The sequence below is a fragment of the Lichenostomus cassidix genome, chromosome 13 (assembly GCF_008360975.1).
Source record: "Lichenostomus cassidix isolate B80296 chromosome 13, HeHo_3.0, whole genome shotgun sequence".
Lineage (NCBI taxonomy): Eukaryota > Metazoa > Chordata > Aves > Passeriformes > Meliphagidae > Lichenostomus > Lichenostomus cassidix.
The window spans coordinates 3,743,770-3,755,556 of NC_139494.1; the positions used below are offsets into that span (position 1 = coordinate 3,743,770).

The 11,787-nt window shown below is 59.1% G+C and overlaps 2 protein-coding genes across 3 annotated transcripts; both read left to right on the forward strand.

The window, feature by feature from the left end:
• Positions 1-91: 91 nt before the first annotated feature.
• Positions 92-8,338, forward strand: IK (IK cytokine). The gene is made up of 20 exons (XM_085073393.1): positions 92-122; positions 851-917; positions 1,143-1,235; positions 1,652-1,711; positions 2,222-2,389; positions 2,471-2,585; positions 2,793-2,863; positions 2,971-3,017; positions 3,243-3,406; positions 3,525-3,633; positions 4,039-4,078; positions 4,467-4,692; positions 4,941-4,959; positions 5,419-5,496; positions 5,764-5,845; positions 6,398-6,455; positions 6,828-6,916; positions 7,238-7,346; positions 7,912-7,946; positions 8,109-8,338. Exons 1-20 carry the CDS (start codon positions 107-109, stop codon positions 8,134-8,136), a joined length of 1,674 nt encoding a protein of 557 aa, XP_084929519.1. The 5' UTR covers positions 92-106; the 3' UTR covers positions 8,137-8,338.
• An 854-nt stretch (positions 8,339-9,192) lies between these two features.
• On the forward strand, positions 9,193-11,666 carry WDR55 (WD repeat domain 55). 2 transcript variants are annotated; one of them, XM_085073398.1, is made up of 8 exons: positions 9,193-9,227; positions 9,296-9,474; positions 9,587-9,687; positions 9,755-9,842; positions 9,993-10,172; positions 10,281-10,380; positions 10,475-10,644; positions 10,961-11,666. In XM_085073398.1, the coding sequence occupies exons 1-8, from the start codon at positions 9,207-9,209 to the stop codon at positions 11,298-11,300; spliced, it is 1,179 nt and encodes a 392-aa protein (XP_084929524.1). In that variant the 5' UTR covers positions 9,193-9,206; the 3' UTR covers positions 11,301-11,666. The 2 variants fall into 2 exon arrangements, with proteins under 2 accessions (XP_084929524.1, XP_084929525.1); XM_085073399.1 differs by having other exon boundaries at positions 9,201-9,227; positions 9,320-9,474.
• The last annotated feature ends 121 nt before the right edge of the window (positions 11,667-11,787 follow it).

Sequence of the window (11,787 nt, forward strand, 5' to 3'; positions counted from 1 at the left end):
GAGCGCTCGCCATGATCGCGCTGGCCAATGGGGGCGCCTGCCGCGGGGTGCGCTGGGAGAGCAGCGCAGAGCGGAAGGGCCGCGCAGCGGAGTTAGGAGCGCAGCGATGCCGGACCGCGACAGTGAGTGCGGGGACAGGGGACACGGGACACGGGACAGGGGACACGGGACAGGGGACACGGGACACGGGACAGGGGACACGGGACACGGGGCACACCCGGACACCCCTGGGCCGGGACACTCGGCCCGCGCAGGGCTTGTCGCGGCGCTCGGGGCGGCAGCGGCCCGGCGCGGGGGGGCGGAGTAGGCCCAACTTAGGCTGGAGGAGCGGGGAGACCCCGGGGATCCCCGGCCGGTGCGAGGCACGGCTCTGCGGGGGGACGGCGTGCGGCCACAGCCTGCGGAGCCGGGCGAGGGGACCTCGCGGGCTGGGACCCCGGGGCAGCCCAGGGGTGAGGAGCTAGGCGGAGGTGCGGTGGGGCTGACCCTCAGCGCGGGATTGACACCGGGGTGCGCCCCGGGAATGGGGCCGTCTGGTGTTGCGGGCCGTGGAGGGAATGCAGGAGCAGTTCCGGGGTGTGGGGGACGGGACACTCTTGGGGAGGCCCTGGGAGACCCCCGGGAGGGCACGGAGCTGCGAGACTTGGGGGGCAGCGGGTCTCGCAGTGACACCGGGACCCCTTGTCCTGTGCACCCTGGCGAGGCTAGCCCGGGTGGCAGCGGGCTGGGATCCTCCTGGGAGCTGCAGGTGGACACCAGCTCCTTTCACGGGTCCTGAGCGGCGGCCCGGCTGGGATGGGGTGAGGCTGTGCTGGCAGTGTCTGAGCTCTCTCTCTCTCCTCTCCCCCAGATGAGCCGTTCTCCAACCCCCTGGCCCCCGATGGCCACGATGTGGACGACTCGCACTCGTTCCACCAGTGAGTACAGCGCTGGGGCACTGGGGTGGGGCTGGACCAGTTCTGTGGGACCCCAGGCCGATTCCCATGGAGAAGCTGGAAGTCACTGGTGCACTCCAGCCTTTGGGCTTCCTCCACGGGTACCTGGTGCCCATCTTGGTCACACAGGACCTGCTCCTCCTCCAAAGCTGACTGGTGCCAAAGCTCTTTGGGAATGATGATTGCTGTTCCCTTCTTCCCTTGCAGGTCCAAGCTGACCAATGAAGACTTCAGGAAGCTTCTCATGACCCCGCGGGCTGCGCCAACATCTGCGCCACCCTCCAAATCTCGCCACCATGAGTGAGTAGGGCTCTGTTTCACAGGTCTATGGTACAATCCATGCCCCCTTTCCCTCTGGGTCCCTATGCCCAGCTGACCCTCTTCCCTGCACTCTGCAGAGGAGTATCTGTGGGGACTTTTGCCAGTGAGTGTGGAAAGTGGATAAGCAGGTGGGTCAGGGCTGCTGTAAATAACAGAGCAGGGTTTTATGGTTGTTAAGACACTTTGTGCAGGTGGTAGATTTGGTTCAGTGAAAATCAGTCTTTTCCCTTCCTCTCCATGCTGATAGTGTGGAATGAGGGGAAAATTAGGGTGAGAGACTGTTCTGTTTAATCTCTGAGCACCTCAGTGCTCTGCTGTATCTGAGGGACTGTTCTCTCCACCTGCCACCTGTATGGCTCTGCAGACTATACATGTGTTTTCTTGCCCCTTTCCAGGATGCCCCGGGAGTACAATGAAGATGAAGATCCAGCTGCTCGCAGGAGGAAGAAGAAAAGGTAAGTGGGGAAAGAGATGCAGCACGATTTGTTATTATACATCATGTCCTGCCCATGGAAGCAGTTCTGATCTCTTGGGCTCCCCAAGAGGACCTTGAGTGGATTATTTTGGAGCTTTGGAGAAGAGCTCGGCCTGAGGGGCTGTCACTACTTTGGGGAACAGCTGTGGGAGGGCAGCAGTGGGATGGGGGTGAAGCTTTACCTCCAGAAAAAGCAGGAGAGGTCTGTGGGTGTCTGGCAGAGCAGGGCAGTGGTGTAACAGGGATCACTGTGTCCCTTGGGGCACATCTGCACAGCAGAGCTTTCCGTTGGAAGGGAGGGTGGAGCTCTTCCTTAGTTGGCTTTAGTACAGCAGTTTCCTCCAGGCCTGTTGTATCCCATGGTGCCCTAGTGTGCTTTTGGGGAAGGGGCTAGGAGCAGAACAGGCCTGTGTGGGGCCTTGGGGGCTATAACCTGACCTCAGAGACAGGAAGGTGTCACTCTTAACCCTGAGCTGTTTTCCACCCTCAGCTACTACGCAAAGCTGCGGCAGCAGGAGATCGAGCGTGAGAGGGAACTGGCCGAGAAGTACCGAGATCGAGCCAAGGAGAGGAGAGATGGAGTGAACAAGGACTATGAGGAGACAGAGCTGATCAGCACCACTGCCAACTACAGGGCTGTGGGGCCCACGGCTGAGGCGTACGTGAGCTGTGGAGGTGCCTCAGCTCTCCAGGCTGTCTATGGGGCTGGCCCTTGACTGGCTCTGTTGTTGTTGCACAGGGATAAATCTGCTGCGGAGAAGAGGAGACAGCTGATCCAGGAGTCCAAGTTCTTGGGTGGTGACATGGAGCACACTCACTTGGTGAAGGGTCTGGATTTTGCGCTGTTGCAGAAGGTGAGTGCAGGTATCACCTGCTTTTCTGCCCTGCCCTCTCCCACAGACACACAGGGTGGGTGGTACCACTTGAGTGTTGGCAGCGTGGATTTCCCTTGCTGGGAAGGGTTGGTTGTTGCAGGGCTGGGAAGCTGGTGGAAGTGGACTCATGGATGGGCAGCAATGGCATGAGTTGGGCTGTAATGTGTGGATTTACCCTGCATCCAGGTACGGGCTGAGATTGCCAGCAAGGAGAAGGAAGAGGAGGAAATGATGGAGAAGCCCCAGAAAGAAACTAAGTGAGTGATTGGGCATTTTGCATTCCTGAGTGCAACTGCGACCCAGAGAGGAGGGCACAGAGGAGGCATTTGCTTGACTAATACTTCTGGTTTTTGTTTCTGTTTAGGAAAGATGAAGATCCTGAGAACAAAATTGAATTTAAGACCCGTCTAGGTAAGACTGTGTGGATGTGGCTGTTCCTTACCTTGTCTGTGCTGTGAATATGGGAGATACCCTGAAGGGTGAATGGTGGAATGAAGGCCATTAGAGGGGGAGAGTCCTGAATTTGAGGGCTGGAGCAAGTGTATCCTTAGGAGGTGATTCTCATGTCACTCATAACCTGAAGATGCTTCACTTTGGGCTTGTCTTCTGCTATCCCACCTTTTCTCTTCTGTCCAGGCCGCAACATTTACCGCATCCTGTTCAAGAATAAGACCTACGAGCGGAACGAGCTGTTCCTGCCAGGCAGGATGGCCTATGTGGTAGACCTGGATGATGAGTACGCCGACACCGATATCCCCACCACGCTGATCCGCAGCAAGGCTGACTGCCCCACCATGGAGGTACCCAGCTGGCCTCCAGCCTGCTTCACCTCACTGCTCTGAACTGTCCAGAGCAGGTTTATCTGGGAAGGGCTCCTGTCAATGGAGCAGGATGCTTCTTCATGGATTTCCCTTTTAGGCACAGACCACGCTGACCACCAATGACATTGTCATCAGCAAGCTCACGCAGATCCTCTCCTATCTCAGGCAAGGCACCCGCAACAAGAAGCTGAAGAAGAAAGACAAAGGTAGGAGTTGAAGGGAACTGAGTAGTAGGACTTTAGTGCTTGGGGCATATCCCGAAGAAATGAGATGTTTTGGTTTGTGGCATTCCCCTGTGCTGTGAGGCACTGGGCTTGAGCAGTGGTTTCCTGAGTGCTGTATTCTGAAGGCAGGAGCACATGGGACAGGCTGCTGGGAGATAAGAGCTGTGAGGGTACCTCATGGTGCTCTGCTCTTCCTGATGAAGGACAGTTCTTTGGCGAAATGCCTCCTCTTGGGGAGGAACACAATGGTTTCCTGGGGGAGCAGGGTATGATGTGACATCCTCCAGGCTTGCCACTCCTTCTGCTTGGAACCCGGACTGGGGACAGGGGAGCAGTGCAGGTGGCAGAGTGGATGATGTGCCTCTCACTGCTGTTGTGTCCTTGCAGGGAAGCTGGATGAGAAGAAACCTCCTGAAGCTGATATGAAGTAAGTGCCTCCCTGCCCTCAGGCTGTGGGGTCATAGCTCTGTCCCTTAAGGAATGTCTTTTTGGCCAACCACGTTTAGAGAGGGCTGAGTTTGGAACTGCTGCACCTGGGGTTTGTAGGACAAGGCTGGAGGCAAGCCCTGATTTGGATTTCAGGCTTCAGGCAGGTAGGGGCTCACTGTTGCCTTGGACCACAAGATTCAGGTCCTGCAGTAGAAGGGAGCAGAAGTGCAGTGATACTTCTGACAGATGTGAAGCCACTTCCATATCTGGTGTCCTTAGCTCTTGGTGCTGGTCCTGTGTGCTCTCTTATCAGGTTCCAGGTGACAGGGAGGTGCTTATGGCCTCTCCTGCAGCACACATAACTCCAGGCTCTTTCCCACTTCTAGCATCTTTGAAGACATCGGGGATTATGTTCCCTCCACTGCCAAGATACCACGGGACAAGGAACGGGAGAGGTACCGGGAGAGAGAGCGTGACAGGGACCGGGAGCGTGACCGGGACCGAGAGCGTGACAGGGACCGGGAGCGCGAGAGGGACAGGGAGCGGGACCGGGAGCGGGAGGAGGAGAAGAAGAGGCACAGCTACTTTGAGAAGCCCAAGGCTGATGATGAGGTGAGTCTCTGCTCGTGAAGGACTGTCCCGCCTGAGCTCTGCCCTTTGTGGGGTTGGGGGGGCTCTGTGTATCTCTGGTCGTGCCCCTCCACGTGTCAGTGTCAGCTCTAGCTGAGCTCTGCCTGTCCCCAGGGCTTGCTGGGTGCTTCTCCTCTCCCTCAGCAAGTGAGGCAGAACTAGCACAAGCCTGTAGGGTTTGTGGTTCAGCTCTGTGTGATTGACACTGTGTCTCTCTCTTTTCTTTGCAGCCGACAGATATTGACAAAGGTGAGTCAAGTGCTGTGGACACGTGAGAAAGGTAGGGATAGGTCAAGGGGGAATGGATTTAGACTAAAAGAGGAGAGATTTAAAATAGATATTAGGAAGAAATTCTTCCCTGTGAGGGTACTGAGGCCCTGGCACAGGTTGCCCAGGGAAGCTGTGGCTGCCTCATCTCTGAAAGTGTCCAAGGCTGGGTTGAACAGGGCTTGGAGCACCCCAGGATAGTGGAAGGTGTCCCTGCCCATGCAGGGGGTGGGAATGAGATGGGCTTCAAGATCCCTTCCAACACAAGCTGTTCTAAGATTCCAGGTCTCCTGGGATCAGTGCAAAAGTGATTTGCTCCTCTCATACCTCTCGTGCAGTTTGTCCTGTTACTGTGTCCCAAAGGGACTCTCTCCAGCCTCACATGTTTTGCAGTGAGCTGTTCTTCCCCTGCAATTTAACCTGCTGTGTTCTCTGCCCCAGGACCTGGCTCAGCCAAGGAGCTCATCAAGTCCATCAATGAGAAGTTTGCTGGAGCTGCTGGCTGGGAAGGAACAGAGGCATATCCTTTTACTGTCTTTGTCAGCCTGGCAGGCTGTGGGGCTGGGCTGCCCTTGCATGCAGATCCTGCCTAAGCGCATCTGGAGGGCTGTCCTGCCTCACCAGGAGCAGGGAAATGCTGCCCAATCCTTGCTTCTCCTACACCAAACAAAAGCTCTGCACCCCCCAATTCAGTTGTGTTGGGGCCGGAGGTGGTTTTCCAGTGGGCTGTGCCCAGCCTGCAACTGTAAGGCTCAGCTCATGTGGTGCTTTCCTTAACTGTTGCCACTTTGAAGAAGCCAGAAGACAAGAAGCAGCTGGGAGATTTCTTTGGCATGTCCAACAGCTATGCTGAGTGCTACCCTGCCACGTGAGGAGCAGCGGGACGCTGTGGGGTGGGAGCAGGGTGTGCTGAGGGGAGTGGGGTGTGCCTAGGGGCTGCTGTTCTTTGGCAGCAAGAACTTGAACATCAGCCCCACTAGTTGTTGAGGGAGCAGACCTGGCCTTATCTGTGGGAACAGCTGACTGGTAAAATGGTCCCAAGCCCTTGGTTCAGGCTTTTCTTAGCTGCTGTCTGCTCTAAATGGCTGCATCGAGCCTGCTGCCCCTCAGAGCCAGGGGTAGGCTGAGGTGGCTGGGAATCTGCTGGATTCCTTGTTAATCCATGTGGTTGTGGAGCTCTGGCCTCCCTCAGTGGAAGAGGAACAGCTCTTAGCCTACAGAGTCATTCTGGAAGCATTTCCAACCTTGGATGCCCTGTGGTACAGGTCACCTGCAGGGCTTGCAGCTGGGGGCACTTCCCTCTGGTCCAGGAACTGAGTGTGTTTGGTCTGAGGTCATGAGACATGATTCCCAACTCAAAGGTCCTGATCCATGTCTCATGGACCCACTCTGAACTCTTTCCTTGCTTATTTCTTCCCAGAATGGATGATATGGCTGTGGACAGTGATGAAGAGGTGGACTACAGCAAAATGGATCAGGTATGTTGGCACCAGCCTTCAGGAGCAGTCAGCAAAGGAGGCACCAGTGCCAGCTGAGAGGATGCCATGGGAAGGAAGCAGCACTGGAGCTGGATGCTCAGTGAACTTTGGGGTTTGCTGATCAGCTCCATGTTGTGTCAGGGAGCAAACTTGTGTCACTGGCACTTGACCCAGAGGTGTTGGCAGGTGTGCTACTCTGTTCCGACTTCCACAGAATCTCTTGTATGGAGCTTTTTTTGGAGGGGATCTGGAGCAAACACCATTGATCTGGGGCTGGTGGGAGATTGAGCTCATGGCTGGGCATGTTGGGCTGTGTGAGAAGCCCCTGCAGCAGCAACTGAGGAACTTCTCTGAGTCGCTCTCTCCCTGCAGGGTAACAAGAAGGGGCCTTTGGGCCGCTGGGACTTTGACACACAGGAGGAGTACAGCGAGTACATGAACAACAAGGAGGCTCTGCCCAAGTGAGTGCAGCCCTCAGGACTGAGCAAAGCTTCTGGGTGGGATGGCCACACTGGCCAAACTTGGGTGCTGGGGCAGCTTAAAGCAAGCTGAGGGTTCCTTTGTGAGGAACTGAGGAGTTACTGTGGCTCCTGGGCCTGGTGGTTTGGTTTTGCTCTTAGTGTTACTCTTGAGGACTCCAGCCCAGGTGCTGCTTTCAGGGGCCCAGGCCAGCTGTGGAGCAGGTGCTCGAGGCTGGGGAGATGTGTCCCTTCCTCTGGCAGGTTCTGAATCCACTGAGTGCTGAACTGTGAGTGCTGAACTTTGTCTTGCCCCTTCTCTAGGGCAGCCTTCCAGTACGGCATCAAGATGTCTGAGGGACGCAAAACGCGTCGCTTCAAGGAGACGAACGACAAGGCCGAGCTGGACCGGCAGTGGAAGAAGATCAGCGCGGTGAGTGCCTGAGCTGGGCTGGGGCTGCTGAGCCAGGAGCTGCCCAGCTCCCACCCAGTCCTGCCTCACTGTCCATGCATGGGTCTTCCCAGCATGGCCAGTGTGTGTGAGGGCAGCAGGGCCGGATTTGCTCTTGCAAGGAGCATCAGCCAAATATTTGGGGCTTCAGTGTTGCAGAGGCATCTGGAGCTGTATTTGGAACTGTTCTGGGAGCAGCCCTAGTCAGGGGCTTTTTGCCTCACGCTGTGCAGCAGATAAACGTGCCCAAAATTATCAGTTTGGAGCTATCCAAAGGGGATTGGAGGGGATGGAGCATGTTTAGTGGATCTGGCCATGGGCACCCCAGCAGTGTGGGATGGGCTGAGGAGGGTGAGAACAAATGATCTGTGGTGGCCAGAAAGGAGCAAAGGGAGAATAGGCCAAGCTTCTCTAGCTGTAGCTCATCTCAGCTCACTCTGGCCTGGCTGCAGCTCTCCCCAGGTGTATCTGGCACCTTCCAGCCCCTCTGCTGGTTGTAAACTGCGAGATTCCCTGAGGGTAACAGGATTTTGTGCTTTCTCTGCAGATCATCGAGAAGAGGAAGAAGTTGGAGGCTGATGGGTTAGTACAGTTGTCTCTGCTTGTGGCTCAGCTGCAGGAGCCCTGTTGGACCTCTTCCACCTTCTGCGGTGTGAAAGTGTTGACTTCAGTGCTGAGCTCTGGCTGGCAGGGAACTAACTGCCCTGCATCCTCACCATGCTCCTGTCTCTCTCTCTCTTCCAGGGTTGAGGTGAAACGTCCCAAGTACTGATGCCTCCCGTGTTTGTTCCTCCCTCTCCTGGAAGCCTGGCCTGCTGGGAGCTGTCTTCCTGGAGTGTGCTGGTGTGCTCTCCTTGCCCCACACACCGTCCACTTTCTGCTCAGGGCTGGAGGGCTCTTCCCTCCCTCTGTTCTTTGCTGTAGAGCTTGTGCTGTGTAAATGTTGTAGCCTTAATAAAACCACATTAAATTTCTGTGTAAGCATCTGTGTATGTATGTGCAGAGAGGAGGTACCTGGGCACATTCTGGCTCCTTCAGAGCAGCAGGGCTGCTAGGACCCTTTCCGTTTACCAGGTACTCTTGGGGCTGACAGAGCAAACTGTGGGTAAGTGTATTTATGGTGGGAGCCTTTTGGGCTGGGAGCAGCATCTCTGGATAAAATTAACAAGTCTGTTTGTGGGCAGTACTCCCAGCTAAATGTTCTGTGCCTCAGGGCCGGGGGAAGAAATAGGAGCCTCAGCTTGGGTACAGCACGTAGAATGACCGGAAGCAGAGGCTATGGAAGCTGCTCTCAGCGCTGGCAGAGGGATGCTGTGGGTGTGTGTGATGGGGGCCAGCACCAGGCAAAGCTCGTTCTTGCAGGGCAGGGCCAGCAGCGAGCTGGGGTGGCCCCTCGGAGCAGGAGTGTTTGTGGTGGTCCCTGGCTGGGCTGGGGTCTCTTAGGGGGCCTGCAGGCCCCAGACCCTGCAAGGCGCCGAAGTCCCACCTGGCCCCTCTGGCCGCCGCCTCTTCTGGGATCAGAGGGAGGAGGTCAGGGGAGCCCGTGGAGATCCCATTGGTGAAGCGCTAAAACATAGGAAAACGTGAGGCGGACGGGAAGCGACCTGGTGAAACGGGGCTACGGGCGCCCTGGGGCTGGAACCCGCCGGTGGGGGAGTGGTACTCTGAGCCGGTGTCACCCTGAGCCGGTGCCACCCCGAACCGCTGCCACGCCGCAGTCCCGCCGGGCCGGGCCGGGCCGCTCCCCGCAGCGCTGGGGAAGCACGGGTGGGCGGTCCTATGTAAACAAATGGGAGGGGTTTATGCAAATAGAGGCGGAGCCATGCAAATCAGCAGAGCGTCATGGCGGCCGCCATGGAGGAGGTGAGCACGCGTGGGGCTGAGGGACACCGGAGCCCCCTGCCCCGGTCCCACGGCCCTGCTGTCCCCAGGACCCCCCGGAGCCGGAATCGGAGCCGGAGTCGGAGCCGGAGTCGGAGCCGGAGGCGCGGGAGCCGCGAGTGCGGGACACCCCCGAGGACATTTGCCTCGAGGCCACAGCCAACGCCATCGCGCTGCACCCGGCGCGGCCGCTGCTGGCCGCGGGGGACGTGGACGGCGACGTGTACCTGTGAGTGGGGCCGGGGGCTGGGGAGGGGGTCCCGGCTCTGGGACCCGCTGGGCACCGGCGGCGGGGCTCCCCGGCCACCCGCGGGTCCCGGCGAGCACTCCTGTGCCGGCAGGTACTCGTACTCCTACACCGAGGGGGAGAACAGGCAGCTCTGGTCCTCGGGGCATCACCTCAAGTCGTGTCGGGACGTGGCGTTCTCCCAGGACGGGCAGAGTGAGTGCGGGGGACGTGGGGTGGCACCGGGGGACGCCGGGCGGGGGGCACTAACGCGGCTCTCCAGAGCTTTTCACTGTGTCCAAGGACAAGTCCATCCACATCCTGACGGCGGAGGAGGGACGGCTGGAAACGCGCTTCCCCAAGGCCCACGAGTAAGTCCACAGAGGCGGCTCGTTCCACGCAGAACGGTTGGAGCACTGTCCCCTTCCCTCCCGCGGCGGGGCCACACAGCCGGGCCGGGCAGGGAGAGCCCGGAGCGTTGCTCCTGGAGCCGTGACCGTGGGGGTGTGGGGTCTCTGCAGCTCAGCCCTCAACTGCGTGCTGCCCATCGACAACCACATTTTTGCCACGGGTGATGACGGTGGGGCAGTGAAGGTGTGGGACTTGCGCAAGGGCGATGCCATCCTGGAGGCACGGCAGCAGGAGGAGTACATCAGTGCCATGACTGTGGATGGCAACGGGAAGATGCTACTGACAGCCAGGTACCGCAGGGGCTTCATGGGGTCAGGCTCCCCATGTTTGCTCATGGCTGGGGGAAGTGCCCTGTGCCTTGTCCCATGCTCACAGTGTGTCCCTTCCACCTCCCACAGTGGTGATGGCACCCTGGGTGTCTACAACGTGAAGAGACGGCGCTTTGAGCTGCTCTCGGAGCCGCAGAACGGGGACCTGACGTCTGTCGTGCTGATGAAGGTTGGCACTGCTCCCTGACATGGAGCAGGATCCCATGACCCCTGTCCTCGCTCCGAGTTTCTTGTTCTGCCTCACTGCCTTCTCTCATGCCTAGAGGGGGAGGAAGGTGGCATGTGGCTCCAGTGAAGGCACCATCTACCTCTTCAACTGGGACGGCTTTGGGGCCGCCAGTGACCGCTTTGCGCTGAGGGCAGAGACCATTGACTGCATGGTCCCCATCACGGACAGCATCGTGTGTGTGGGGTCCCTCGATGGAGTCATCAGGTCAGGGGGTGTGGTGGGGAAGGTTGGGTGGGTGTGGGATGGGGTGAGGTGAAATGGGGAGATGGAAAGGCATGGGATCAGGAGGGACTGTGGGGGGTGGGATGGGATAAGGGAGGGGGTGGATAGGAAGGGGAGAAAGGTGGGATGGAGATGGAGTGGGACAGGGATTGTGGGGGGTAGGATGGGATAGGTGGGATGGGATGAGGTGGAATGAGGAGGGTGTGGGACAGGGTCAGCCTTGCTCAGGACACAGAACGGGAGGGCAGACGGTGTCCCCGGGCGCTGCCGGCCCTCAGTGCCCCCGTGTCGTGCCCAGGGCCGTGAACGTGCTGCCGAACCGTGTGCTGGGCTGCGTGGGGCAGCACCTGGGCGAGCCCATCGAGCAGCTGGCCGTGGCCGCGGACGGGAAGCTCCTGGCCAGCAGCGCCCACGACCAGAAGGTGAAGTTCTGGGACGTGTCGGCGCTCGGGTCCATGGTGGTCGATGACTACCGTCGGAAGAAGAAGAAGGGCGGGCCGCTGCGCGCCCTCAGCAGCAAGGCGGTGGGCAGCGGGGAAGATTTCTTCGCCGGCCTGCGGGACGAGGCCGAGCCGGAGGCGGCGGCGGCAGGGGAGGGCGGTGACAGCGGCGACAGCGACGACAGCGACAGTGACTGAGCGGCAGTGCGGGTCGGGGCTGTCGCCCCCTCAGCGCTGCTCCCGCCCAGCGCGGGGCCTGGCCAATCAGAGCCGCAGCCCCGGCAGTGCCCGCCCACGGGGCGTGGTCATGCTGCTGTGTGCACTGTCGGTGGGCGGGACTCTGGCGTTCTGATTGGCTCCTACGGCTGCCACTCAAGCTGGACTGCGGGCGCAGTCTTAAAGGGGCAGCGCGAGGTGCAGCGGGTGGGTGTTTCGTACGGGACAGCAGCCATGGGGCGCGGAGGGCCCGCGGGAGGAACCCTGGGGTGGCGAGACACGCTGGGATGGAGAGGCTGAGGGTCCTGCGGGAGGAGGTGTACCTGACATCGGAGGGACCTGGAGCAGGGGGCAGCAGGGGAGGTCCTTAAGGGTGGGGAGGTTATGGCTGGGGTGAGAGGGACTGGGAACAGGTGGGGGGTCCCTGACGGATGGGGAGTGCCTCTGAGACATGAGCATATGGGTGGGG